General features: G+C 61.9%; 1 protein-coding gene across 1 annotated transcript; it reads left to right on the top strand.

Annotated features, from left to right (window-relative positions):
* The first annotated feature begins 723 nt into the window (after nt 1-723).
* On the top strand, nt 724-26416 carry LOC133749737 (neurogenic locus notch homolog protein 3-like). Its single transcript, XM_062179056.1, is given in 34 exon segments — nt 724-853; nt 3209-3287; nt 6177-6319; nt 6409-6747; nt 6858-6980; nt 7079-7312; nt 7624-7779; nt 7865-8050; nt 8453-8566; nt 8688-8801; nt 9308-9541; nt 9646-9756; nt 9995-10187; nt 10312-10463; nt 10668-10781; nt 11114-11272; nt 11850-12075; nt 12226-12427; nt 12575-12722; nt 12985-13169; nt 13376-13508; nt 13590-13850; nt 13928-14046; nt 14311-14879; nt 16011-16346; nt 16894-17048; nt 17494-17716; nt 18094-18178; nt 19791-19953; nt 20852-21156; nt 21721-21868; nt 23523-23620; nt 24556-24975; nt 24977-26416. Coding segments are annotated over 34 exon segments (7005 nt in total). The 3' UTR covers nt 25625-26416.
* Nucleotides 26417-27617: the final 1201 nt, after the last annotated feature.

The raw sequence follows: 27617 nt of genomic DNA, 5'->3' as shown, positions 1-27617 counted from the left end.
TTCCTAAGGACCCCATTCTTGCCACTGAGGCAGAGCGGGCTGCGGGGTTGGTCTTGGGTGTTGAATCCAGCGACAAAGCTGCGTGGGGTATGGGGGACCAGGCTGGACCTCTGAAATTGGGGGAGGAGAGGGGGCTGCATGGGAAGGGTGTGTGTGTGCGCGCGCGTGTGCACTCGCACGGGATGCAGGGGAGCGTGCGTGAGGGCTGGGCGTCCTTTTCAGAGCTGGGTTTGGGAGCTGAGAGTCTCGAGGGAACCCCTTGCACGCGTTCGCCTCACTGTGCCCGCCCGTGGCTGTGCGTTCAAGATCCGCTCGACACCAGCCTGGTCTTAGGGTCCAGGGTCTGTGGGTGTCTCCTCCACCCCCGCACCCCGGGCTCTCGCAAGCACCGGTGTGTGGGGAAGGGGGGCATAAGCACAGTGAGGGGTGGGCCCACAGCTCACCGCCAGGCCGGCTCGTGTTTCGGAGGGTCTGCAGTCACGGGCTCGCGCGGGTGCACGATGGGCAGGGACCCCCCTCCCCACTTCAATCCGCCCCCGGGAACCGGGCGGGGCGGGGGCGCGCAGGGCCGGCCCCGGGGCGGGGCGAGCCGCCGAGGGCTGGGGGCGGGGCGGCCGGGCAGCCTCACTTCGGCGAAGTTGGCGGCGCGGAGGCTGGCCCGGGACGCGCCCGCGGCCCGGGGAAGGAGGGAGGAGGGAGGAGGGAGGGTCGCGGCCGGCAGCCATGGGGCCGGGGGCCCGGGGCGGCCGCCGCCGCCGGCGCCGCCGCCTCCCGACGTCCCCGCCACCGCCACCGCCGCCCGTGCGGGCGCTGCCCCTGCTGCTGCTGCTGCTAGCGGGGCCGGGGGCTGCAGGTGAGGGGGCCGGCGGGATCGGGGCGGGGGTGGGGAGTATAGAACCCCTCCCCGCCAAGTCAAGGGTGGGGGTGGGGGTGGGAGGTGTGTGTGTGGGGGTCGTGGACTCCAAGGCTGGGGCAGAGGTGCGCGAGCCAGGGGAGCGCATGCCAGTCCCGGGGGGCGCAGCGACTCGGAATGGGAGCACCAGGGTCCCAGAGGCCTAAGGAACGAGGACCCTGGAGCGGTCGGGACAGGAGATCAGGGGGCCCAGGAATCCAAGACTGGTCGGGTGGACCCAAGAGCCGGGGTCGCCCCCATCCCACGCCCGACCGAAGTCTGGGGGGAGGTTTGGATGGTCTCGGCCGGGGACCCCTCGCACAAAAGCACTGGTCCTTCCTCACCCCAGCCCCCGCCGCCACCACCCCCGCAGACATCCCGGGGCGGGGGGGCGGGGGGCTGGGAGGGGGGCGCGAAGTTCTCAGAGCCCGAAACTCGGGAAAAACTTCCCAGGCCGGAGCGCCGCAAGACCCGGAGCCGGATCGGGAGCTGGAGCCCCCAGCGGCGCCTGCGCCCCCTCCCCGCGCGCTGGTGCGTGTGTGTGTGCGCGCGCGCGCTCGCAGAGCCCGGCTCCTGCCTCTGGCCGTGGGGAGCCGGCAGCCCCGGGACCCCGCCCCTGCGCCGGGAGGGGAAGGGGCGCTAGTCCACGTGCTCAGCTCTGGCTGTGGCGCCCCCTCCCCAGCCGGGCCGGGGGCCCCCGGCCCCTCCTCCCTCTCCTCCTCCTCCTCCTCCTCCTCCTCCTCCCCGGCTCTCTCCCCTCCCCCTTCTCGGGACAATGGCCGCGCCGTCTAGACACCCCCCCCCCCACCGCCGGCCTCGCGCTTTCTTTGCCAGACAAAGCGGGACCCGCGGCGGGGCCGAGCAGCGGCTGCGGGGGCGCCCCCTGCCCCAACCCCGCCACGGGAGGCCTGGTCGACAGAGGAGGGCCGTGGGCCGAGGGGGCCTGGGGGCGCTGCTGTGGGGTGGGTGCTCGCCACGGTGGGGTTTGGGGGAAGAATTGGAGTTCCTTTCCCAGCCCCAGGGCCCAATGGGGCAGGACCGGGCAGGAGCAGCTGCCCCCGCAGGACTAAGCACACACATGGCCTGTCACACAGTTCTGGGACACACACACACACACACACACTGCGATGCAAACGTGCACGCACGCAGCAGATCCAGCATTAGGAGCTGGTCCCGAGACACCCAGACCACTGGGCTCCCATGTGTCCATGCGCCCGGCCTGCTCACACTCAGACACATCTAGGCATAGGTTCAAGGATGCACCCACAACCAGCTACCTTGTATAGAACGGGCACAACCAGTGCATTCACACATGCACACACAGCTGTACGCCCGATCCACACACACACACACACCCCACTCAGAAGCTGCATGCCTGGGTAGATGTCATTTGCACACACACATACCCCCCAACATGGACACACATGAGCTGACTCCCATGTTTCTGCGCAAGGATAGGACAGATGCACGTCCATGTCCACACACACAGGCTGACCAAGGAGCCCATGCACATGCAGTCTTGCAGCCTGCAGTGTGAGTTCCGTGTCCAGCCAGCTTGTCCCACGAGGAAGCGGACACGGGCTATTTGATCCATTCTCGATCGTTCTCTTTGTCTACTGCTCTGGTTTCTTCTCTGATGTCTGATATTTGTTCCAGTTCCTCTGGCTTTCCAGCTCTCGCTTGGACACACACGTGCACGCACACACGCATGCACCCACATGCAGACACGCACACACGGCCAGGTCCACGCACACACGCGCCACACCCTTGACCTGTCTGGCAGGACAGTTAAACTAGGCCACACCCTACAGGGACACAGGTTTAGGGACTGGGGGATGCTGGACAGGGCAGCTCCTAATGCTGCCTGCTGTGGAGTGTCTGAACCCACATGTGGCCGCCTGCCGTGGTCCCTCTGCTGCAGTCGGCGTCCCCTCCCCCTTCCCCCCTGCCGGGGCTTGTAGCCACAGTGCCACCCGCACTTCCTGTTCCGTTCCTGTACATCCTAAATTCTGGCAGCTTCCTGAGCCCCCACATCTGGCACAAGTCAGCCCCTCCTCCTGCCTGCCTACCCCTGCCTTGTGGTTCCCAGGGCTGGAGCTGGCAAAGACAGCTGCCGCCCCAACAGCTGGGGCTGGGGCGGGGGGCCGTGGGAACCGTGGATGGGGGGCCTTCCTACACCCACAGGGACACCCCCAGCTCATTGCAGCTGTTGCCTGGTGGAGGGATGGAGGGGGTCTGCTGCTGGGTGTAGGGGAGGGGTCCTGAGCACCCTGCTGACTCCCCTCTCCCCCTTCCTTCGCCTCTCCCCTCCTGCAGCCCCCCCTTGCCTGGACGGAAGCCCTTGTGCAAATGGAGGTCGGTGCACCCAGCTGCCCTCCCGGGAGGCTGCCTGCCTGTGAGTGCCTGGCTCTGTGCCATCTGCGGGCCCTGCGTGGGGAGGTGGTTTGTCTTCATATGCCCCTGTGTCCACCATGACGCCTCCACCACTTCCTTACATGTGTGTGGCTTGGGGTAGTCTCATGTTTCTCCCATCGGGAATGCCAGCAGGGGCTCCGGAGTGTGGCCTGGCCGGGATTCAAATCCTACGTCATGGTGGGGGCGGGGAGGGAGGGGTGGGAGCTAGGAATTAAAGGCTTAGCACAGTTCAGTGTTCTCATCCAGGAAATGGGTCCAGTTAGGCCAGCGCTTTACACAGCCTCCCGAAGTCCTGTGTGTTGGAGGCAGGTATTACTCAGTTTAACTATATCCAGGGACCCACAGCAATGCGGAGGACACCCTCACACATTCCCTCAGTGTTCACATTTAGACATTGCTACAGTAGGGTTCCCTGTGACATTGGGTGATGGAGTCAATTCCTCTCTGCACCGCACCATCTGCAAAATGGCTGCTTTTCCTCAGGGTTTGTGGCTGGGGATGTGTGTAGGGGGCTCGGCGATGGGGTAGGGCTGGGGCTTCACTCGGAGCCACTCTCTGGGGGAGGCTGACACGGTGTGGTCCGGGCGCCTGCGCAGTGGAAGTCCACGCCTGGAAGCCAGCCGACAGGTGAATGCGCCCGCGGCTGCCCCGCCCCCTCGACAGGTGAATCACCGGCGCGCACTGCCGCCCGGAGCCCGGATCCCCGGGAGTGGAGCGGGCTCAGTCTCCAGAGCTGGGTTGTGGGAACCGCTTCCTACAGGTCCCCCCGCCCCCCTACCTCCTCAACCTCCGGATCTCCGTCCAGATCTCTGCTACTCCTAGGTCTTTCTGAGATGCTCCAAAGGGTGCCTCCCATCGGGGATCCGCCCAAGTCTCGAACGCCCCTCGCAAAAAAATAGGCTCCCCAGCACTGGTCCCCATTTCCTTTGGCCTTCCTCCCCCGCAAATCCGCGCGCGCGCGCACACACACACACACACACCCCACCTCCTCCCCCGTCTCCATCTCCCCCAAAGCTCGGGCCGTGGGGCGGGGCGCGGGCTGGGGCTGGAACCGGCCCGACCGGTCGGCGGGGGCGCGGGGCGCGGAGCGTGGGAACCCGCCCGGGGCGCCGGGAGGGGCAGCGCGGGCCGCGCCCTGCCGGGCTTCGGGACCCTTCGCTCCGCGGCGCCCCCTCCCGGCGCGCGATCGTGACCGCCGTGCTCACCCTCCCTTTGGGGCTTTTTGGGGAGGGGGGCTGGGAGCTGCGCCCTGCCTGCCGTGCCCCGACTTGCTCTGTTGGGGGCCTAGGTGGCGGGGGTGGGGTGGGGTGGGGGACCTGTGGGTGACTCTAAGGACTGAGTCAGCTGCTCCGAGTTGAGTCCCTGGCGTCTGGGGCGAGCCAGGAGAGGGGGGGTACGGGAGCGAGGGGTGGGTGCTGACCTCATCGGAGGCGGGGCTTGGACCCTTTGGCGGCTGACTCCCCGCCCCTGTGCCCCGCGGAGGTTTCGTCTTAAAACCAGCTTCGTGCCAGTTTGCATTTCCCTGCCGTGGGCTTGGGGCTGGGGGTTGGGGAAGAGCACTGTGGGCTGAAAGACCGCCCCCCTGCACACACACAGACACACAAGAAGGCACCAACCTTGGTGCCTGCTCCAAACCTCAGCCCCCCGCGGGGCCAGGGGTGCAGGCTGCCGCGTGAGGGACAGTGGCCCGCATCTGCGTGGGAGGCAGCACCACTCGCCAAGCCCTGGCGTCCAGCTGGCCCTTCTTCTGTTGGTTTCTGGTTTCTCTGCCCGTCTGGGTGTTCCCTGGGTGTCTCCTGGAGTTGAGACTACTTTTCCCACTGCCTTCCGTTCCCTTTCTGGAACGCCCTTCCCTGGACCTCCCTCAATCTGTGGCATACTCACGGCCTCCCTTTGTATCATTCGATTGTCCTTACCCTGTGTATCTCCACTCCCCACACACCCCGCTGTGGCTCCTATACCAAATCCCCACCAACAGGCTGGCTTGAAACCACAGGAATAGAACCTCTCTCAGTTTGGGAGGCTGGAAGTCAGGTTAAGGTGCTCCCCTCCATCCCCCTGCCCCGAGAGGCAAACTACATTGCCTCCTCCAACTTCCAGCAGCTCCAAACACTCCTTGGCTAATGGCTGCCTCACTCCATCCCCTGCTTCTGTCTCCACGTGCCCTTCTCTCTTTTCTCTCTCCCTTATAAAGGACATCTGTCATTGCATTTAGAACCCTCCTAGATAAGCTGGGATGGTAACATCTGGATATCCTTCAATTAATTCTGTCTGCAAAAACTGGTTTTTAAAAAGATTTATTTATTTATTTATTTATTTGAAAGGCAGAGGCAGAGAGAGAAGGAGAGAGAGAGAGAGAGAGAGAGAGAGAGAGAGGTCTTCCATCTGCCGGGTCACTCCCCAGATGGCCACAATGAGCCAATCCAAAGCCAGGAGCCAGGAGCTTCTTCCAGGTCTCCCATGTGGGTGCAGGGACCCAACCACTTGGGCCATCTTTCACTGCTTTCCCAGGCCATAGCAGAGAACTGGATTGGAAGTAGAGCAGCCAGGACTCTAACCGTTGCCCATATGGAGTTCTGGCCCCACCCCTTGTGGATCTTTTCCCCTCCTGCTGGCATGTTGTATATTAACTTGTTATTTGTGTGTGTTCTCTTTGCTTGAGCTGGCTGTGAGGATCGGGAGGGTAAGGACCCCTTGTGTTGGTTGTTGTCTTCCTGTTGCGGTAGCATGTAGTAGCTGCTTAGTAAACACGTATGGCGTGAGTGGCCCTGTGTGTGTGCTGGCCTGTTTGCCTGTGTGTTCCCAGCATGTCTTGTTGTCTGTCTCTTCGTGTTCCCCCCATCAGCCCATTCATCACCTCTGCCCACAGGTGCCCACCAGGCTGGGTGGGTGAGCGGTGCCAGCTGGAAGACCCCTGCCACTCGGGCCCCTGTGCTGGGCGTGGGGTCTGCCAGAGCTCTGTAGTGGCCGGCGCCGCCAGGTTCTCCTGCCGGTGCCCTCGTGGGTTCCGAGGTGAGATGGGGAGGGGTGGAGGGGCGGAGCAATGCAGGCTGGGGCGTGGTCAGTCCCAAACTCACTCTCTTCCCTGGGGTCTCCTCCAGGGCCGGACTGCTCCCTGCCGGACCCCTGCCTCAGCAGCCCCTGCGCCCACGGCGCCCGCTGCTCCGTGGGGTCCGACGGGCGCTTCGTGTGCTCCTGCCCGCTGGGCTACCAGGGTCGCAGCTGCCGAAGTGACGTGGATGAGTGTCGGGTGGGCGGGCCATGCCGCCATGGGGGCACCTGCCTCAACACACCGGGTTCCTTCCGCTGCCAGTGCCCTGGCGGCTACACGGGGCCGCTGTGTGAGATCCCTGCAGTGCCCTGTGCCCCGTCGCCGTGCCGCAATGGAGGCACCTGTCGGCAGAGTGGCGATCTTACCTATGACTGTGCCTGTCTCCCTGGTGAGCAAGCTGTGCTCTGGGGTAGACACTGTGGTGGTGGTGGTGGTGGGGGACCCCAGACCTGCTTGTTTGTCACCAGCCTTGTCCCCTGCCACCTATCCTGGGTTTAGGGTTTGAGGGCCAGAACTGTGAAGTGAACGTGGATGATTGCCCGGGACACCGGTGTCTCAATGGGGGAACATGCGTGGATGGTGTTAACACCTACAATTGCCAATGCCCTCCTGAGTGGACAGGTGGGTGCCAGGGCTTGGCGGGAGAGGGAGGCAGGGAAGGGGGCGGAGCTGGGCTGTCAGGTCAGGTGGCTGGAGCAGACTCGTGTCTGTGCCCCCAGGGCAATTTTGCACAGAGGACGTGGACGAGTGCCAGCTGCAGCCCAACGCTTGCCACAATGGGGGCACCTGTTTCAACACCTTGGGGGGCCACAGCTGCGTGTGTGTCAACGGCTGGACGGGCGAGAGCTGCAGTCAGAATATTGATGACTGCGCCACGGCCGTGTGCTTTCACGGGGCCACCTGTCACGACCGTGTGGCCTCCTTCTACTGTGCCTGCCCCATGGGCAAGACTGGTGAGTGGCCGTTTTCCTGGTACGCAGTCAGGGGTCGCTGTTGAAGCTTCTGGAGTGAGGCAAAGATGGCCTCTCTAGGGAAGAGTGGGTTGGCGGCTGGATTTGGGGTCAGGGGTGAGCCTGGGAGGAGGATCTGGGGCAAAAGTCATTGGAAGGGGAAGCTGCTGGCAATAGGTTAAAAAAAATAGCCATTCCATACACGGCAGATTAATAAACACACACACACACACACAAACAAAACTATCCGAGGGGCTGCGGGACCTCAGGAGGAGCTGAGGGACCTGCCTCTGATTTCTGCGTACCCCTGCCAGGCCTTCTGTGTCACCTGGATGACGCCTGTGTCAGCAACCCTTGTCACGAGGATGCCATCTGTGACACCAACCCCGTGAATGGCCGGGCCATCTGCACCTGTCCCCCCGGTTTCACGGGAGGGGCCTGTGACCAGGACGTGGACGAGTGCTCCATCGGTGAGGGCTGAGACCGGCTGGGGAAAACGGGGTGAGGTGGGGGCCTCAGCTGGTCACGCCCACACCTGCTGTGCCCCTCTCCCAGGCGCCAACCCGTGCGAGCACCTGGGACGCTGCGTGAACACGCAAGGCTCGTTCCTGTGCCAGTGTGGCCGCGGTTACACGGGGCCACGCTGCGAGACTGACGTCAACGAGTGTCTCTCGGGACCCTGCCGTAACCAGGCCACGTGCCTCGACCGCATCGGCCAGTTCACCTGCATCTGCATGGCAGGTGTGTGGTGGGCATGGCCAGGGCAGGGATAGGAGGGGCCGGGGGTAGGGCTGTGTGGTGAGGGCAGGACCCAGTGTGAGGCCAGGGACGCAGTCAGTGACTCAGTTGAAGCTCAGAGGGGCTGGGAGTGGACTCCGGGCCTTAGGATCCACTTTGGGGAGATGTGGACCCTGCAGTCTAGCGCTTAAGGCCGGGAGGGACTTGAAGATGGGCCTAAAGCTATGGTGGGCTCTGAGGCTGGGGATGGTTTGACAGCAGGGCGCCTCTAGAGTCCCAGGAGGGTCCGGCCTGTGGCTGAGACTGAACGTCGGATTGGACTGGGGGCGAGGCCAAGGCCACCAGCCCGGCCCCGCTCAGCCCAGGCAGCATCCTCACCGCCTTCCACTCTTTCCCGGCTCCTAGGTTTCACAGGTACCTTCTGCGAGGTGGACATTGATGAGTGTCAGAGTAGTCCGTGTGTTAATGGCGGCGTCTGCAGAGACCGAGTCAACGGTTTCAGCTGCACCTGCCCCTCAGGTGATGACCCCACCCCAGCCCACCCCTCCCAGGCACGTGACCTGGAGATGGGGCTCAGGCGAGTGAGGCTGGGCAGGCGAGAGGGGACGGCTGGGTCACGCTCACCCCGCTCCCCACGCAGGCTTCAGCGGGGCCACGTGTCAGCTGGATGTGGACGAATGCGCCAGCACGCCATGCCGCAATGGCGCCAAGTGCGTGGATCAGCCCGATGGCTACGAGTGCCACTGCGCGGAGGGTGAGTGTGGGCCAATTACAGCCCAACTATTGCCGGGAGGCGGGGCTGGCGGCAGAAGGGACCAATAACAGACTTGAGGAGAGCCTGGGGGTGGGGCTGCAGCAACGGAGGCCCAATGACTGCTAGGGGTGGAGCCAATGATGGACAAGGGATGAGGTGAGGCAAGGGGTGGGGCCACAGGGTCTGGCTGGGTACAGGGTTGGCTGGTAGCTGGAGGGGGCGTGTCCAATCCTTTCTTCCCTATGTGCGTACCTCCCACTCCCACCCCCAGCTGTAGTTAAGGGCGGGGTTAGAACAGGGCTGAAGGCGGGGCCAAGAGCGAATCTTGGAGCTCAGAGGTGGTTGGAGAAGAGGAGAGTGAGGGGCGGGGCCTGCCTTGAGCACGCCTCCTGATGGCTCAGTAGGCGGGACCTGAGGGAAAGTTGAGCTCTGACTGGGCCAGGGGCCCCATCTGTGGGCGGGCCCTCTGTGGATGGGTGGAGCCTGACCCTCAGCGCCCCTTTCAGGCTTCGAGGGCACGCTGTGTGAACGCAACGTGGACGACTGCTCTCCAGACCCGTGCCACCACGGGCGCTGCGTTGACGGCATCGCCAGCTTCTCCTGCGCCTGCGCCCCGGGCTACACGGGCACGCGCTGCGAGAGCCAGGTGGACGAGTGCCGTAGCCAGCCCTGCCGCCACGGGGGCAAGTGCCTGGACCTGGTGGACAAATACCTCTGCCGCTGTCCCCCTGGCACCACAGGTGGGAGCTGGCGGCTGGGCTGCCCCTGGAGGGGCGGAGGAGGGGCTTCGGGAGCCATGCATCCGGTTGGAAACCCCGCTCCTCGCCACGTGTCCCTCCCTCAGGTCTGAACTGTGAGGTGAACATAGATGATTGTGCCAGCAACCCCTGCACCTTTGGTGTCTGCCGAGATGGCATCAACCGCTATGACTGTGTCTGCCAGCCTGGCTTCACAGGTAGGCACGAGCTGGCCGGGGGAAAGGGAGTCCTTGCAGGGGCGCGGGTGCAGTCCACCTGCCTCTGCGGCCTGGGTCTTGGGCCCCTCTCTTGGTCTATTCTATGCTCTTTCTCACTGACCCGAGGTTGTTTTCCCCCTGCGAGAACGAGGCTGTCCTAGTTTCCGGGCTGTGCCACATGTAGGGGGTGAGGTGGTCCCTTCCCCACTGCCTCTGCCACCTGGACTTACCTCCCTAGGGCCCCTTTGCAACGTGGAGATCAACGAATGCGCGTCCAACCCCTGTGGCGAGGGAGGCTCTTGCGTGGATGGAGAAAATGGCTTTCGATGCCTCTGCCCACCTGGCTCCTTGCCCCCTCTCTGCCTCCCCCCGACCCACCCCTGTGCCCATGAGCCCTGCAGTCACGGAATCTGCCATGATGCGCCTGGCGGGTGAGGCCCCCTCCCCAACCCCTGAGCCTCCCAGTCCCATCTTGCCTCCCTTCCCCCTCCCCTCCCGCCCTTCCCCCACTGCCTCTCTGGTACATCTGCTACCCCTGACTTCCAACCCTACCAGGTTCCGCTGTGTGTGTGAGCCTGGCTGGAGCGGCCCCCGGTGCAGCCAGAGCCTGAATCAGGATGCCTGCGAATCCCAGCCCTGCCGGGCCGGCGGCACCTGCACCAGTGATGGATCGGGCTTCCGCTGCACCTGTCCGCCTGGTGCCCAGGGTGTGTCTGTGTCTCTCTTCCCTCCTCAGGCACCCACAGCCCTCAGTTCCTCTCCACTGGACATTGGCCCCTGTTTTGCCTTTTCCTCTTTCTCCCAGGGAGCTTGGGGGATGGGTGTTAGGGTGTTGTGTGTGTGTTGGAGTGGGGGCAGCTGGGAATGGGAAGCCCCCTTCGAGACCACCTCATTCCACCTACCCCACACAGGCCGTCAATGTGAGCTGCTGTCCCCCTGCACCCCGAACCCCTGTGAGCACGGTGGCCACTGTGAGTCTGGCCCGGGACAGATGCCTGCCTGTTCCTGCTCTACTGGCTGGCAAGGTACGCCTGCTTCCTCCTCCTCTTCTTCCTTCTCTTCCTCTTCTTCACCTCTTTGCACCCTGGGGCCCCAAAGGGGGACTGAATCCCAGCTCTGCCTTTGAAAGGAGCTTCCTTTTGAGAGAGGGTGGAGCTAGACACACACACTCGGAGCTCACGACTGGGGGAAGAGGATGCTGGGACTTGGGCTCAGGAGAGTCCTGGGGTACTGATCGTAGAGTGCTTGTTTTCGCCTTTCCCTCTCTCAGCCTGTGCATTCTCCCTGAGCCCCGGGTACCCTCAGACCCTGCCCTGCACCCTCCTAACCCTAGGTGTTACCTTGGTCTCCACTGCAGGCCCACGATGCCAACAGGATGTGGATGAGTGTGCTGATGGTCTCTCACCCTGTGGCCCCCACGGTACCTGCACCAACCTGATGGGGAGTTTCAGTTGTACCTGCCATGGGGGGTACACTGGCCCTTCCTGCGACCAGGACATCAATGACTGTGACCCCAGTGAGTGTCCTGGAGCTCTTTGTGCGTGTGGTGCTTCTTAGTGGGCATATCTATCCAGCCTGTGTTATATGCTTGGTACAGTGTGTTGAAAAAAATTTTTTTTATATTTTAAAAATTTATTTAAAAGGCAGAGATACAGAGAGAGAAGGAGGGAGACAGACAGAGAGAGAGAGAGAGAGAGAGATATCTTTCGTTCACTTGTTCACCCCCCACCCCCCAATCGCTGCAACAGCCAGGGCTGGAGCCAGGAGCCAGGAGCTTTTTCCCATCCTCCCTCATGGGTGCAGGGGCCCAAGCACTTGAACCATCTTCCACTGCCTTCCCAGGTGCATTAGCCAAGAGCTGGATGGGAAGGAAGTGGGGACATTTTTGTTCTCCCAATAACCTCCGCTTCCACATTACTGAGGTTTCTGGATCATGGAGGGGGCTGAGACCACAGAGCAGGGTAGAATATGCTCCCCTGACACACTGTGCCTGCTCCCGCTTGAACTGACATAGTGGGGCCAGGGGGAGGGTCAGACTGGGCTGCTGGGGGAACCAGGCAAGAGATTAGACCCTCTCTCCCATCTCATCCCAGACCCCTGTCTGAATGGTGGTGCCTGTCAGGATGGCACGGGCTCTTTCTCCTGTTCCTGCCTGCCTGGGTTCACCGGTCCACGCTGTGCCCGGGACGTGGACGAGTGTCTGAGCAGCCCTTGTGGCCCAGGCACCTGCACTGATCACGTGGCTTCCTTCACTTGCACCTGCCCACCGGGCTACGGAGGCTTGCATTGCGAGAAGGATCTGCCTGACTGCAGCCCCAGGTGGGAGGGGGCGTGGCCTGCACCTGGGATGGAGGGCTGGGATGTGTGATGGCGGAGGCAAGGCGATCCCTCCTTAGCTCTGAAATACGGGACCTCCGAGGAAGGACGTGCCCTGCAAGGGCTTGACCCGCCTCCCTCTTCACCTGCCAGCTCCTGTTTCAACGGCGGCACCTGCGTGGACGGTGTGAACTCTTTCAGCTGTCTGTGCCGCCCGGGCTACACCGGTGCCCACTGCCAACATGAGGCCGACCCCTGCCTCTCGCGGCCCTGCCTGCACGGGGGTGTGTGCAGCGCTGCCCACCCCGGCTTCCGCTGCACCTGTCCAGAGGGCTTCACGGATAGCCAGTGCCAGGTGGGTGGGGCCGGGGGCTGGGGAGGGGTCTGGAGGGTGTTCTCGGTGCGGGGAGGGGGGAAAGGGGAGGCCCTGGGCACAGTTTCCAGGTCTCCCCTCCTCCACCCCTGCTCCCAGCCCTTACGCTGAAACCCTTTCCTCCTCCAGACTCCGGTGGATTGGTGCAGCCGGGGGCTGTGTCAGAACGGGGGCCGCTGTGTCCAGACTGGAGCTTATTGCCTTTGTCCGCCTGGGTGGAGTGGCCGCTTCTGTGATGTGCAAAGTCTGCCTTGCAAAGAGGCTGCAGCCCAGATGGGTGAGGAGAGGGCACGGGGTCAGGTGTGGGCCCAGATCTCCTGTAGGTGTGGGTCCAAGGAAGGTGCGCAGAGCAGGTGGGCATGGTGGGGGGTGGAGGATGCCTGTGTCACCAGGATGCTGTGAGCGTTGGAGGCACAGCTGTGGACCACCTGTGGGGATGGGGGAGTGGCCACTCTGGGGCATGTTGGAGGAGCCCCTGGGGACTGCACCTGCAGGGGGAGCCACCCCATTGTGCCCAACGACACTCTTCTTCTTCCCAGGGGTGCCCTTGGATCAGCTGTGCCAGGGGGGCGGGCAGTGTGTGAGCGAGGACAACTCACACTTCTGCCTGTGCCCCGAGGGCCGCACAGGCAGTCACTGCGAGCAGGAGGTGGACCCCTGCGGGGCCCAGCCGTGTCAGCATGGGGCCACCTGCCGCGGCTACATGGGCGGCTACGTGTGTGAGGTAAGGGGCGGGGCTGGAGGTGTGACTTTGTCTCTGCCTTGGCTACTGCAGCTCTGGGTGGTTTCGAGCCTTGGGGGCATTTGCATGCCTGTGTGTGCGTGCGCGCGTGTGTCCTTTGGGTTTCTCTGTATGGTCCTGCTGGGTCTGGGCATGTCTGGGTTTCTCAGAGCTGAGAGTGTCCCCTCCCTCTTGTCCCCCTTGCACAGTGTCCAGCTGGCTACACTGGTGACAAATGCCAGGACGATGTGGACGAGTGTGCCTCCCAGCCTTGCCAGCACGGTGGCTCGTGCATAGACCTGGTGGCCCGTTATCTCTGTTCCTGCCCGCCTGGCACTCTGGGTACGGCCCCCCCTCCCAGCCCTCCCTCCCCTCCCCCCCACACTGTGCCTTAACTCCAGCTCCCCTCCTGCCTGCCCTCAGGTGTGCTCTGTGAGATTGATGAGGATGACTGTGGCCCGGGCCCTCCCTCTGATGGCGCCGGGCCCCGGTGCCTGCACAATGGGACCTGTGTGGATCTGGTGGGCGGCTTCCGCTGTAGCTGCCCCCCAGGCTACACCGGTCTGCACTGCGAAGCCGACATCAACGAGTGCCGGCCCGGTGCTTGCCACGCGGCACACACCCGGGACTGCCTGCAGGACCCAGGGGGCCACTTCCACTGTCTTTGTCACCCCGGCTTCACAGGTAGGCACAGGGAGGAAGGGGGGGCCCTGGCCATTGCCTCCACTCTGGCTGATCCACCTGCCCGTGCTTTGTCTCAGGTCCCCGCTGTCAGACTGTTCTGTCTCCCTGCGAGTCGCAGCCATGTCAGCACGGAGGGCAGTGCCGGCCCAGCCCTGGTCCTGGGGGAAGTCTCAGCTTCACCTGCCACTGCCTGCAGGTAGGTGGGTGTGGCCTCAGGGGGGAGGTGTAGCTTTGAGGGGAACCAAATAAGAGGGGGCTCTGAGGTTACCTGGAGGCTTGGGAGGGGTGGGTGAGGTTGGGGTTGGAGGCGTGGCCTTCTGGGAAGGCGGGGCTTACCCTGAAAGTGGAGCAGGTGGGGGTCAGCCTCGCCCGGGTCTTGATCACACCTCTCTCTCCCCCCCCCACCCCTCTCCTCACCTCCCTCGATTTCTCTCTTCCCCCTACCCCGACTCAACCCCAGCCTTTCTGGGGCCCTCGCTGTGAGTGGATGGCTAGCTCTTGCAGGGAGCTGCAGTGTCCGGCGGGTGTCCCCTGCCAGCAGACGGCCCGCGGCCCGCGCTGCGCCTGCCCCCCAGGACTCCCGGGATCCTCCTGCCGCGGCGCCCGGGGGCCGCCCCCAGGGGCCACCAACGCCAGCTGCGCGGCTGCCCCTTGCCTCCACGGCGGCACCTGCCGGGCCGCGCCGCAGGCTCCCTTCTTCCGCTGCGCGTGCGCCCCGGGCTGGGACGGGCCGCGCTGCGAGGCGCCCGCGGCGGCGCCCGAGGCGGCGGCGGAGGAGCCGCGGTGCCCGCGCGCCGCCTGCCAGGCCAAACGCGGGGACCAGCGCTGCGACCGGGAGTGCAACAGCCCGGGCTGCGGCTGGGACGGCGGCGACTGCTCGCTCAGCGTGGGCGACCCCTGGCGGCAGTGCGAGGCGCTGCAGTGCTGGCGCCTCTTCAACAACAGCCGCTGCGACCCGGCCTGCAGCTCGCCCGCCTGCCTCTACGACAACTTCGACTGCCACGCGGGCGGCCGCGAGCGCACCTGCAAGTGAGCCTCGCGAGCCCCGTCCTTACGTGCGCCCAGTCTTGACCCGCCCAGCCTCTGCCCTCCACCTGCCACCCTGACCTCTCGTCTACTTCCCCCTGCCCTTATCTCCCCACCCAAGCGCCTGTCACTCAATCTGCTCCAGCCTCCTAGCCTCTCTGCTGGTTCTCCTGTAGCTCGTGCCCCAGGACCTTTGCACTGGCAGCTCCCACCGCCTGGATAACTTCCCTCCTCCTCCTCCTCCTCCCCCTCCTCCTCCTCCCCCTCCCCCTCCTCCTCCTCCTCCTCCACCCAAACCTGAGTTCCTCCTAAGCATTGCCGCTCGCTTATTTTCCTGCTTAGCATTGCAATCCCATGCCGCCTTGTTTGTGCTTCTGTTTGGCTTTTATTGGTGAGGCGTTGGAAAGCTGTGCCCCAGGGACTTCTGGAAGTTTGTGGAAATTGGACTTGAAAGATATGTTTATGTTGCTGCAAGACATTTTCAAATCCATACACAGGAGGGATCTTCAGAAAGTCCCTGAAAAACGTATATTATGAAAAAACAAAACAAAACAAAACCGTGCATGGATGTCCAAGATTTGATATAGATTTGAAAGTCAGAGTTAGAGAGAGAGAGAGAGAGAGAGATCTTCCATCTGCTGGTTCACTCCCTAGATGGCCACAACCACGGGGCTCCATCAGATGGAAGCCTGGAGCCAGGAGCTCCATCCGGGTCTCCCCTGCGGGTGGCAGGGACCAAGCACTTGGACCATCACCTGCTGCCTTCCCAGGCGCATTAGCAGGGACCTAGGTTGGAAGTGGAGCAGCGGGGGACTTCAACCGGTGCCCATATGGATTGCCGGTGCTGCAGGCCAGGGCTTTAACCCGCCGCGCCTCTCCCTTCTGTTAAGTCTGCAGTGATCTGTATAGGGAGGCGCACAGGTGTGTGGGGAAGGCTGGCTTTCCAGGGGCTGCTTGTACCGGTGGAATCGGAAGCGCTCGTGGTCCCAAGCGGTCTTTTTATTGGTTGGATAAGGGGTGCTCAGCTTGGAGTGAGCCTGCGAGTGGCCCGCTCCGAGCCGCTGCGTGCAAGCCCTGACCCCGGCCCCCTCCCCGCCCTTCTCTCTCTCTCTGCACCCCGTCCCACCCACCCAGCCCCGTGTACGAGAAATACTGCGCCGACCACTTCGCCGACGGCCGCTGTGACCAGGGCTGCAACACCGAGGAGTGCGGCTGGGACGGGCTGGACTGCGCGCGCGAGGTGCCGGCGCTGCTGGCCCGCGGCGTGCTGGTGCTCACCGTGCTGCTGCCCCCCGAGGAGCTGCTGCGCTCGGGCGCCGACTTCCTGCAGCGGCTCAGCGCCATCCTGCGCACCTCGCTGCGTTTCCGCCTGGACGCGCGCGGCCAGGCCATGATCTTCCCTTACCACCGGCCCGGCAGCGCGGCCTCCGAGGCCCGGGCCCGGCGCGAGCTGGCGCCGGAGGTGATCGGGTGAGTGAGTGAGTGACCCGGGAGGCGGGTAGGGTTCGGCCTTGGCGACGCGTCCCTGGCGACGCGTGGAGGCGGGGCCGGGGGAGGCGTTTGAACCTCGGTGGTGCTGCCCCTGGTGGTGAGAACTGGTAGTGCCCCGTGTTAAGGGGCGCAGCAGCGCCTCCCACCCCGGGGCAGTGGGGGGTGGGGGGTGGGGGTGGGGAAAGTGACCAAGCAGTGTGCATCGAATTCAAAGCTGGACTGAAGGCCTTAGCGACGCGTCCCTGGCAACGCGTTGGGGGGAGGAGGTGTTTGAACCCCGGTGGTGCTGCCCCTTGGTGGTGATAATTGGTAGTGCCCCGTGTTAAAGGGCACAGCAGCACCCTCCAGCCCAGGCAATGGGGGTGGGAGTTGGGCAAGTGACCAAGACGGTGACGTAAGAGCAGCGCGCATCGGATTCAAGGCTAGGTCTGGGGGCGGGGAGGGCGGACGCGGCTCGGTGCTTGGGGGGTGCCCAGGCGACCCTCCAGCCCTCCGTCCCACCCCTTCCCTGCTCTGTCCCCGCCAGCTCTGTAGTGATGCTGGAGATTGACAACCGGCTGTGCCTGCAGTCGCCCGAGAATGACCACTGCTTCCCCGACGCACAGAGCGCCGCCGACTACCTGGGCGCGCTGTCTGCGGTGGAGCGCTTGGACTTCCCGTACCCGTTGCGGGATGTGCGGGGTGCGGCCTGGGGGACCGGCCGGGGCGGGGCGGGGCGGGGCAGGGCAGATGGGAGGCGGGGCCTTGTCCCATAGAAGCCCCGCCCACAAACTAAGCCCCGCCCCGAGACTGAGCCCTTGCTCAGATTCCACCCTGGGGCAGAATCCTTGCTCCCCTGCTGGAGCCCCACCCCATGTCTTGAGCTCCGCCCCATGGTTGAAGCCCCACCCCACTGCTGAAGCCTGGCCCACTGCTGTAGCCCCGCCCCTTGGCTGAACCCAAGTCAGGTCCCACAGCTGGATCTCTGCCCCTTGGTTGGAGCCCCGCCCCTCAGCTGAGTTCCACGCCGTGGCTGAAGTCCCACCCCATGGCTTGTGACCCGCCTCTTGGCTGGAGCCCTGCCCCTTGGCTGGAGCCCCACCCCTTGGAGCCCCGCCCCTCGGCTGAAGCCCCGCCCTTCCCGCAGGGGAGCCGCTGGAGCCCCCGGAGCCGAGCTTGCCGCTGCTGCCGCTGCTGGCGGCGGGCGCCGTCTTCCTGCTGCTCATCCTCGTCCTGGGCGTCGTGGCGGCGCGGCGCAAACGCGAGCACAGCACCCTGTGGTTCCCCGAGGGCTTCGCCCTGCACAAGGACGTGGCCGGCGGCCACAAGGGCCGGCGGGAGCCCGTGGGACAGGACGCGCTGGGCATGAAGTGAGGACCCTGCCCGCCCCGTCCTGACCGCAGGGGCCCTGCCTTCGCGACCTTGACCTCTGAACCCCGCTCACCCCGACTCTCGACCCCCAGTCCCCGCCTTGACGGGGTGGACCTGTGCCCTCAAGGACCCTGCGTTTAACCTGCCCCGTGACCCCAACCCCCGACCTCACGCTTGGCCACGGCCCTGACCATCTCCCTAGGACCCCATCACAGGCCACTCCCCCAGCCCCTTGTCACTGGACCCGGTCTCGCCACCTCGCCCCTGTGCCGATTAACCCCTGCCCCCTGCCCTTCGCCCCTAGGACCTCTGCTCTGACCTCACCCCAGTCTCCCTCGTCCCTTCTCACATCCCTGCCTTCCCATTGTCCACACAGGAACATGACCAAGGGTGAGAGTCTGATGGGGGAGGTGGCCACAGACTGGATGGACACAGAGTGCCCCGAGGCCAAGCGACTGAAGGTGCTGCCCTTTGCCCTCAGGGTTCTGGGTGGGCCTCTGATGGCCAGTGATGGGGCCCATGGGTCATCTCTATTCTCCCCACCTCTCTGGCTCCAGTGATGGGGCCCACAGAGCAACTCTAATCTCCCCACCTCCCTGGCTCCAGAAGACAAGTCACCTCCTTTTCTCCTTGGTGTGACCTTGGATGGAGGGGAGCAATCTGTTACCTGGGCCTCTTTCCTTGAGGTCTTCCCAGGCTGTACTTACTTTCTATTGTGTGTGTGTGTAGGAGGGGGGAGGAGAGAGAGGTATCAGATCTGGTGGGTCACTCTCCTAAAAGCCCAGGACCTAAATATCATACTGTAGCATTCTGATTCCTGTACTTGGACTTGAGTTGGATGAAATATGAAATATTCCTACTGTGGAATATTCCTTGTAAAAAAATTATGAGAGGGAGGGAGGGAGGGGGAGAGAGAGAGAGGGAGAGGTGGCAGAGAGCCTGGATTCACCGATTCAGTTCCTAAATGCCTGCACTTGGACTGGGCTTATCCAAAGCTGTGAGCTGGGAACTCCATCCAGGTGTCCCACGAAGGTGGCAGGAAGCAATTCCTTGAGAGCCATCACTCCTAGGTGTGGGTTAGCTGGAAGCTGGAATTGAGAGGCAGAGGTACTCGGATGTGGTACCTGGGCATCTTAACCACTAGGCCAAACACCTGCTCCTCCAGGTGACTTGGGGACTGTGGGAGCCTGGGCCCTGTCCCCTTTCTCTCCTTCCCTCCGACCCATCTATATGCCTTTCCCAGATTAATAGTGATTCTGAAAGGACCTCCCCCGCCCCATTTTTCTTCTACCACTAGAAGGTATATTAAATTGCAGGCATTTAATTTTTTTAAAAAAAGAAAGGGAGAGGCCGGCGCCGTGACTCAATAGGCTAATCCTCCACCTTGCGGCGCCAGCACACCGGGTTCTAGTCCCGGTTGGGGCACCAGATTCTGTCCCGGTTGCCCCTCTTCCAGGCCAGCTCTCTGCTATGGCCCGGGAGTGCAGTGGAGGATGGCCCAAGTCCTTGGGCCCTGCACCCGCATGGGAGACCAGGAGAAGCACCTGGCTCCTGGCTTCGGATCAGCGCGATGTGCTGGCCGCAGCGGCCATTGGAGGGTGAACCAACGGCAAAAGGAAGACCTTTCTCTCTGTCTCTCTCTCACTGTCCACTCTGCCTGTCAAAAAAAAAAAATTAAAAAAGAAAGGGAGAGAGAGAGATATCTTTCACCCACTGGTTCACTCCCTAAATGACCACAATGGGTGGGGCTGGGCCAGGCTGAAGCCAGGAGCCCAGAGATTCTTCCAGGTCTCCCAAGCAGGTGCAGGGGCCCAAGCACTTGGGCCATTTTCTGCAGCTGAATCAGAAGGGGACCAGCCAAGACTCCTACTGGTGCCCATATGGGATGCTACAGGCAATGGCTTTACCTGTTCCACCATAGTGCTGGCCCCTATCAAACACACTACTGATGAATGTGCAGGGCTGTGTGTGGTGTCCGTGTGAGAAGCCCAGCGAACATCAGCCCTGACCTGATTGTGCCTCTCCCCACATCCCAAGGGTAAGGCCTGAGAACCCGGGTCCCTGTCCCCACAGGTAGAGGAGCCGGGCATGGGGGCCGAGGAAGCTGTGGATTGCCGCCAGTGGACCCAACACCACCTGGTGGCCGCTGACATCCGCGTGGCCCCAGCCATGGCGCTCACACCTCCCCAGGGCGACGTGGATACTGACGGCATGGATGTTAACGTGCGTGGCCCAGGTAAGGTGCCCCCTCCCCTGGCCCACTTGTGCATGGTTATGTCTGCGTTTGTGTAGCTGGAGAGGGCATGGGAACACACCTGCCTCCAGGATTCTGTCTGCCACTCTCTGGCTTCTTAGCTCCAGCCTTCTTCAACCTCCTGCCTAGCTGTGCCTGCCAAAGTCCCAGGGTGCATTCTGATTGGACAGCGAGTAATGTGCGCGTCTTTGAGCCAATTGGTGTGGCTGGGGGGTTGGAATATGCAGATTGACCAGTTCCAGGTGCACTTGCCTAGCCCTAGTCCCCCTAGGGAGGCACTTGAGGGTGAGGAATTGGGGTGCAAGTGGTGGCTCCTGTGAGCAGAACCAGGGAAAATGCTCCCTGCTGACTGCAGCAGAGCGGGGTATCCAGAGTGGATCCATCTTTTGCCAGGATTCAGGCTCTAACACCCCTTAGCTGTGTTTTAAAGATTTATTTATTTATTTGAGAGGCAGAGTGAGGGGGGGGGGGAGAGGGAGGGAGAGAGGGATAGAGGGAGAGGGAGAGGGAGAGGGAGAGGGAGAGGAAGAGGGAGAGAGAGAGGTCTTCCATCCACTGATTCACTCCCCAGATGGCTGCAATGGCTGGAGCTGAGCCAATCCGAAGCCAGGAGCCAGGAGCTTCTGGGTCTGCCACGTGGGTACAGGGGCCCAAGGACTTGGGCCAGCTTCTACTGCTTTCCCAGGCCACTAGCAGGGAACTGGATTGCAAATGGAGCAGCTGGGACTCGAACCGGCACCCCTATGGGATGCTGGTGACGCAGGCAGTGGCTTAAGCCACCATGCCACGATGCTGGCCCCTTGGATGGTGCTTTTTCTAGTACTCTCTGGAAAGCCCCCCCCCCCCATGTTCTTGTGACACACTGTCTCTTGATCCTCAGATGGCTTCACCCCGCTCATGCTGGCTTCATTCTGTGGAGGGGCCCTGGAGCCCATGCCCACCGAGGAGGACGAGGCCGAAGACACGTCAGCCAGCATCATCTCAGACCTCATTTGCCAGGGGGCGCAGCTTGGGGCCCGGACTGACCGCACAGGCGAAACTGCCCTGCACCTGGCTGCCCGCTATGCCCGGGCTGATGCGGCCAAGCGGCTGCTGGATGCCGGAGCCGACACCAATGCCCAGGACCACTCTGGTCGCACGCCCCTGCACACAGCTGTCACCGCCGACGCCCAGGGCGTGTTCCAGGTGAGACAGACCTGACAGCCCTGGCTGGGGTGGGCAGAACCTCGGGGTGGGCGTCGGGTTGCACTGGAATTGGAGCTCTGGTTTTGTCTCTGAGAAGGCATTTTTACGTGCTCTGTGTTTCAGGTAGGCTGGGCTAAACTGTGATGTTTTGGTAGGTTAGGCAGACGCAATGCATTTTTTTTTTTTTTTTTGGCAAAGTTGCAGCCAGGAGCCTGGATCTCCATCTGGGTCTTCTAAGTGGGTGGCAGGGGCCCAGGCACTGGGTCATCCTCTGCTGCTTTCCCAGGAGCATTAGCAGGGAGCTGGATCAGAAGTGGAGCAGCCGGGACTGGAACAGGGTTGCTAGCGTTGCAGGTGCCGGCTTAACCCACGGCGCCGCAAAGCTGGCCCCCACCCCCATCCCTGCCGGGTGTATCGGGCTGTGACCCCGCCGTCAGCAAACCCAAGAGGCTCGGGTGGGCGGTGGTGGTTGGCGACTTCCCCGGGGGGCTGCGGGGTGGAGGTGGTGGTGTTGGTTTCAAGCTGCTGCCTGCACTGATCTCTGAAGTATCCCCTCTCTCTCAGATTCTCATCCGGAACCGCTCTACAGACCTGGATGCCCGCATGGCGGATGGCTCCACGGCGCTGATCCTGGCGGCCCGCCTGGCGGTGGAAGGCATGGTAGAGGAGCTCATTGCCAGCCACGCGGACGTCAACGCCGTGGACGAACTCGGTAGGCTGCCGATACAGTGGGGGGCGGGGAGGGCGGGGGTCACGTGGGCACTTACCACCCGTCCTGTGTGTGTGAACTCACCCCAGTCACGGAAGCTCCGTGCGCACCTCGCCAGGATTTAGCTGCAAACGAATCTGGAGCAGGCTCCCTTCCTTTCCACGTGGTTTCCGCTCTGCTGCCACCTGCTGGACGGTCGCAGTAACTGCGCAAACCTGCCTGATCAGTCCCAGGGCACTTTGCAGAAAAAAAAAAAATACAATCCACGTATAGTCTTTTCACAATATGCATTTTCCTTGGATTATTTGAAGACCCCCTTGCTTGTATGGATTTCAAAAAAATGTTTTTTTTTTATTTGACAGGCAGAGTTAGACAGTGAGAGAGAGACAGAGAGAAAAGTCTTCCTTCCATTGGTTCACCCCCCAAATGGCTGCCATGGCTGGCGCTACGCCGATCTGAAGCCAGGAGCCAGGTGCTTCCTCCTGGTCTCCCATGCGGGTGCAGAGCCCAAGCACTTGGGCCATCCTCCATTGCCTTCCCAGGCCATAGCAGAGAGTTGGACTGGAAGAGGAGCAACCAGGACTAGAACCCAGTGCCCATATGGGATGCTGGCACCGCAGGCAGAGGATTAACCAAGTGAACCACAGCGCCGGACCTCAAAAATTTTTTTTAATATTTTATTTATTTATTTGAGAGGCAGCATTACAGAGAAAGGAAGAGAGAGAGAGAGAGAGAGAGAGAGAGATCTTCCACCTGCTGAGAGAGAGGGAGAGAGAGAGAGAGAGAGAGATCTTCCACCTGCTGGTTCACTCCCCAAGTGGCCACAACAAGCCAGGGCTGGGCTGATCTGAAGCCAGCAATTAGGATTTTCATCCGGGTCTGTCTTGTGGGTCCAGGGGCCCAGGGACCTGGGCCAACTTCCATTGCTTTCCCAGGTGTATTAGCAGGGAGCTGGTTCAGAAGCAGAGCAGCTGGGACTCGAACAAGTACCCATATGGAAGGTCCCATATGGGACTGCAGGCCATGGCTTAACCTGCTGTGTCACAGTGCCAGACCCTCAAAAAAAATTTTTTTTTTGCACCAAAATGAAAGAAAGAGAGAGAGGAAGGATGCATCCACTGGCTCACTCCCCAGCTGCCTGCATCAGCTGAGACTGGGATAAGCTGGAGCCAGGAGCCAGGAGCTCTCTCTGGGTCTCCCACAGTGGGTGTCAGAGGTCCAAGCACTTGAGCCCACTTGAGCCACCCCCTGCTGTGGGTCAGAAGCAGAGCAGCGGGGACTCGAATCTGCACTTCCAATGGGGATGCCAGCATTGCAAAGGGCAGCTTAACCTGCTGCACAACAGAACCTGAGAAGATGGTTCTTGGCCACATTTTTTTAAAAATTTTACTTGGTTTAAGTCTGAAGAGTCACACATGTAATTGTTACCTACTGCATTGGACCAGACGGTGTTAGGTCCAACAGAGGGAGAGCCCTGTGGACAGAGAGATGCATTGCACAGACCTACACACACCCACACTCAAACACAGGTGCTCAGATCCTCAGGGCAATCCTGTCCCCTGCCCTACAGCTCATCCTCCTGACCCCCACTGCTGCTACCATGGGGGCGGCCGGACGTGAGTCTGGTCCTGGGTCTGACCTCCTTCTGCACCCCCAGGGAAATCGGCTTTACACTGGGCTGCCGCTGTGAACAACGTAGAGGCGACCCTGGCCCTTCTCAAAAATGGAGCCAACAAGGACATGCAGGATAGCAAGGTGAGCTCTGGCCCTGGACCTGGCCGGGGGCTGGGGTCGGTGTAGCCCCCAGACGGGGCAGAGAGCAGGTGCAGTAAGCTTTCAGGGGTTGGATTTGGGGCCCAGGGGTTCCAACAGTGAATCAGGGAGTAATGGAGTTTCTGGCCACTGCTGTGTGACCTGGGCAAGTTGCTTAACTCCTCTGAATCTCAGTTTTCTCATGTGAGAAGTGGGGGAGTAACAGCAGCCCTGGTGAGTTCATGGGTTTAAGTGCTTAGTGGATTCGCACTGTTGTGACTGTTGCTTAAAAACCCTCCCAAGGTGATATTACATCATCCCATATTACAGATGAGAAAAAGAAACTCAGAGGGGCTCAGAGACAGGTTCTGTCCTTACGTAAGATTTCAGGATTTTATTAATTGAGGATTTTTTTTTTAATCATTGATTTACTTTAGAGGCAGAGTTAGAGAGAGAGAGAGAGAGAAAAGAGAGAGAGAGAGAGAGATCTTCCACCTGCTGGTTCACTCCCTAAATGGCTGCAATGACCAGAGCTGGCCTGATCCAAAGCCAGGAGCCTGGAGCTTCTTCCAGGTCTCCCACGTGGGTGCAGGGGCCCCAGCACTTGGGCCATCTTCCACTGCTTTCCCAGGCACGTTAGCAGGGAGCCGGTTCGGAAGTGGAGCAGCTGGGCTTCAAACCGGTATTCAGATGGGATGCTGGTGCTGTGTTTAAGCACCCTTACCTGACCCCATGTTGGTGCTGGGGCTTTAACCCGCTGCGCCACAGCGTGGACCCTGGGAAATGAAGCTTTTAACACATGCGCCTTTAGGGAGTGTAGCATATCCCAGCAAACTCTCAGCTCTGAGGTTCCCTCCCCACTCCACCTCCAGTCTACTGGAGGTCATCTTGCTGATCTTGACCTCTGTGGGTCCTGCCTGTCCCCTCCAACCCCCCAGGAGGAGACCCCGCTGTTCCTGGCTGCTCGTGAGGGCAGCTATGAGGCCGCCAAACTGCTCCTGGACCACTTCGCCAACCGCGAGATCACAGACCACCTGGATCGGCTACCGCGGGACGTGGCCCAGGAGAGGTTGCACCAGGACATTGTGCGCTTGCTGGACCAGCCCAGCGGGCCCCGCAGTCCCCCGGGTCCCCATGGTCTGGGGCCCCTGCTCTGCCCACCCGGGGCCTTCCTCCCGGGCCTCAAGGCCACGCAGTCGGGGGCCAAGAAGAGCCGGAGGCCTCCGGGAAAGGCAGGGCTGGGGGCGCAGGGTGCCCGGGGGCGGGGCAAGAAGCTCACCCTGGCCTGCCCAGGGCCCCTGGCGGAGAGCTCGGTCACGCTGTCCCCTGTGGACTCACTGGACTCCCCACGGCCCTTCGGGGGGCCCCCCTGCGTCCCCAGGGGCCTTTCCCCTCGAGGGGCCCTATGCGGCAGCTGCGGCTACCGCGGTGTCCCTGGCACAGCTTGGGGGAGCAGGCCGGGCAGGTCCTCTGGGGCGCCAGCCCCCCGGGGGCTGTGTGCTCAGCCTCGGTCTGCTGAACCCTGTGGCTGTGCCCCTCGACTGGGCCCGGCTGCCCCCACCAGCCCCGCCGGGTCCCTCGTTTTTGCTCCCCCTGGCACCGGGACCCCAGCTGCTCAACCCCGGGACCCCCGTCTCCCCTCAGGAGCGGCCCCCGCCCTACCTGGCGGCCCCAGGGCATGGGGAGGAGTACTCAGTTCCCGGGGCCCATGGCAGCCCCCCCAAGGCCCGCTTCCTACGGGTCCCCAGCGAGCACCCTTACCTGACCCCATCCCCCGAGTCCCCCGAACAGTGGGCCAGCCCCTCGCCCCCTTCTCTCTCAGACTGGTCCGAATCCACACCCAGCCCGGCCACCGCTGCTGGGGCCACGGCAACGGCCACGGCCATGACTGCCGGGGCACTGCCTGCCCAGCCGCACCCTTTGTCTGTCCCTGTCTCCCTTGCTCAGGCCCAGACCCAGCTGGGGCCCCAGCCGGAGGTCACTCCCAAGAGGCAGGTGCTGGCCTGAGATGCTCCTGCGTGCTTGGAATCTTGGGGGGGGGGCTGGAGAGACACCCCATCCCGACTCCTCTTCCCTCCCCCTTTTCTCTCTCTGCACCTACCCTCCCCCTGCCTTGCTGTGTGACCACCATGGGTCACCAGCCCAGGGCTCCAGTCTTCCTTATTTATAAAGGGTGGGAATGACCTCCTACCCTCTCAGTCTTGGGATAAGTCTGGGACCGTCTCCCTCCTTCCTCCTCCCTCCTCCCTGCTCCTCCCTTCCCCTCCCCCACTCTTTCTCACCCTATGTTGTTTCCTCATACTCGGGCACGAGTGAATTATTATTATTTTTCTTTCTTTCTTTCTTTCTTTTTTTTTTTTTACATTTTGTATAGAAACAAATTCATTTAAACAAACTTATTATTATTATTATTTTTTACAAAATATATATATGGAGATAGTCCCTCCCTTCTCTCCCCGCCCCCGGGGGCAAATCCCTGCACCCCCCAAGTGCCCCCATGGGGCTGAGTTTGTGGGCCCATTCGGCCAAGCTGGATTCGGTGTACTGAGTACACAGGCAGGACTGGGGTCCCGGGTACTGAGTACACGACGCCCTAGTGTGTACCAAGTAGGCACTCTTGGGCGCACCCTCGGGGGGCCAGGGGCCAGGGGAGACTTGGGAGCCCACCCCTCCCTACCCCACCTCCCTCACTTCACTGCATTCCAGATGAGATTTGTTCTGTGACCTTGAAGGAAGGGTTCTTCTGGCCCAGAGCCTGCCTCCTGGCCTCCACCCCACCTCCCAAAGCCTGGGCCCTCCCCTCCCTTTGGGAACCCCGGGGTGGCAGTTGGGGGACAGCTGGTGGGGAATGGGGGCTGGGGGGAAGGTGTGTGCGTTTCATTTTGCCTCCTTATAAATATGGGAGTGCAGGAAGGGGAGGAGCTGCCTGACTTCATTTCCTCCTTCTGGGACGTGCTCCAGTTTCAAGGCAGCATGGATGTGTGCTTAGACTATTTTATAATATGGCTTCTGGTCACAGTCCCTGCATAGCTGAATTCCCAGGCCCTGCATTGTACAGTCCCACTTCCCTCAACACCTAATAAAGGAATAGTTAACACTCAGTGTCACTGGTCTGTGTCTAGGCAAGATGGGGAGAGATGGTGGTGATGGGGCTACCTTGAGTTTGCCTGCCATTCAGGATACCTTTTTTTTTTTTTTAATTTATTTTTGACAGGCAGAGTGGACAGTGAGAGGGAGAGACAGAGAGAAAGGTCTTCCTTTGCCGTTGGTTCACCCTCCAATGGCCGCCGCGGCTGGCGTGCTACGGCCGGTGCATCGCGCCGATCCGATGGCAGGAGCCAGGTGCTTCTCCTGGTCTCCCATGCGGGTGCAGGGCCCAAGCACTTGGGCCATCCTCCACTGCACTCCCTGGCCACAGCAGAGCTGGCCTGGAAGAGGGGCAACCGGGACAGAATCCGGTGCCCCGACCGGGACTAGAACCCGGTGTGCCGGCACCGCTAGGCAGAGGATTAGCCTATTGAGCCGCGGCGCCGGCTTAGGATACCATTTTTGTCACGTGACTCCACTTGTTGGATCAGGGGTGGTCACCTGACTTACAGTGAGCCAATCATATTCCCTCATTCAAGAAATGTCTTTCTTTCGGGGCCGACACTGTGGTGTAGCAGGTAAAGCTGCTGCCTGTGGCGCTGGCATCCCATATGGGTGCCAGTTTGAGTCCTGGCTGCTGCACTTCTGATCCAGCTCTCTGCTATGGCCTGGGAAAGCAGTAGAAGATGGCCCAAGTCCTTGGGACCCTGCACCCATGTGGGAGACCCAGAAGAAGCTCCTGGCTCCTGGCTTCAGATCGGTGCAGTTCTGGCCATTGCGGCCATCTGGGGAGTGAACCAGCAGATGGAAGATTCTCTCTCTCTCCTTCTGCCTCTCTGTAACTCTGCCTTTCAAATAAATAAATCTTTTTTTTTTTTTTAAAGAAATGTGTTTCATGGATGTGCTAAGAATT

This window comes from Lepus europaeus, chromosome 20 (genome assembly GCF_033115175.1).
Source record: "Lepus europaeus isolate LE1 chromosome 20, mLepTim1.pri, whole genome shotgun sequence".
Taxonomy (NCBI): Eukaryota; Metazoa; Chordata; class Mammalia; order Lagomorpha; family Leporidae; genus Lepus; species Lepus europaeus.
This window is presented reverse-complemented; position numbering and strand designations above follow the sequence as displayed.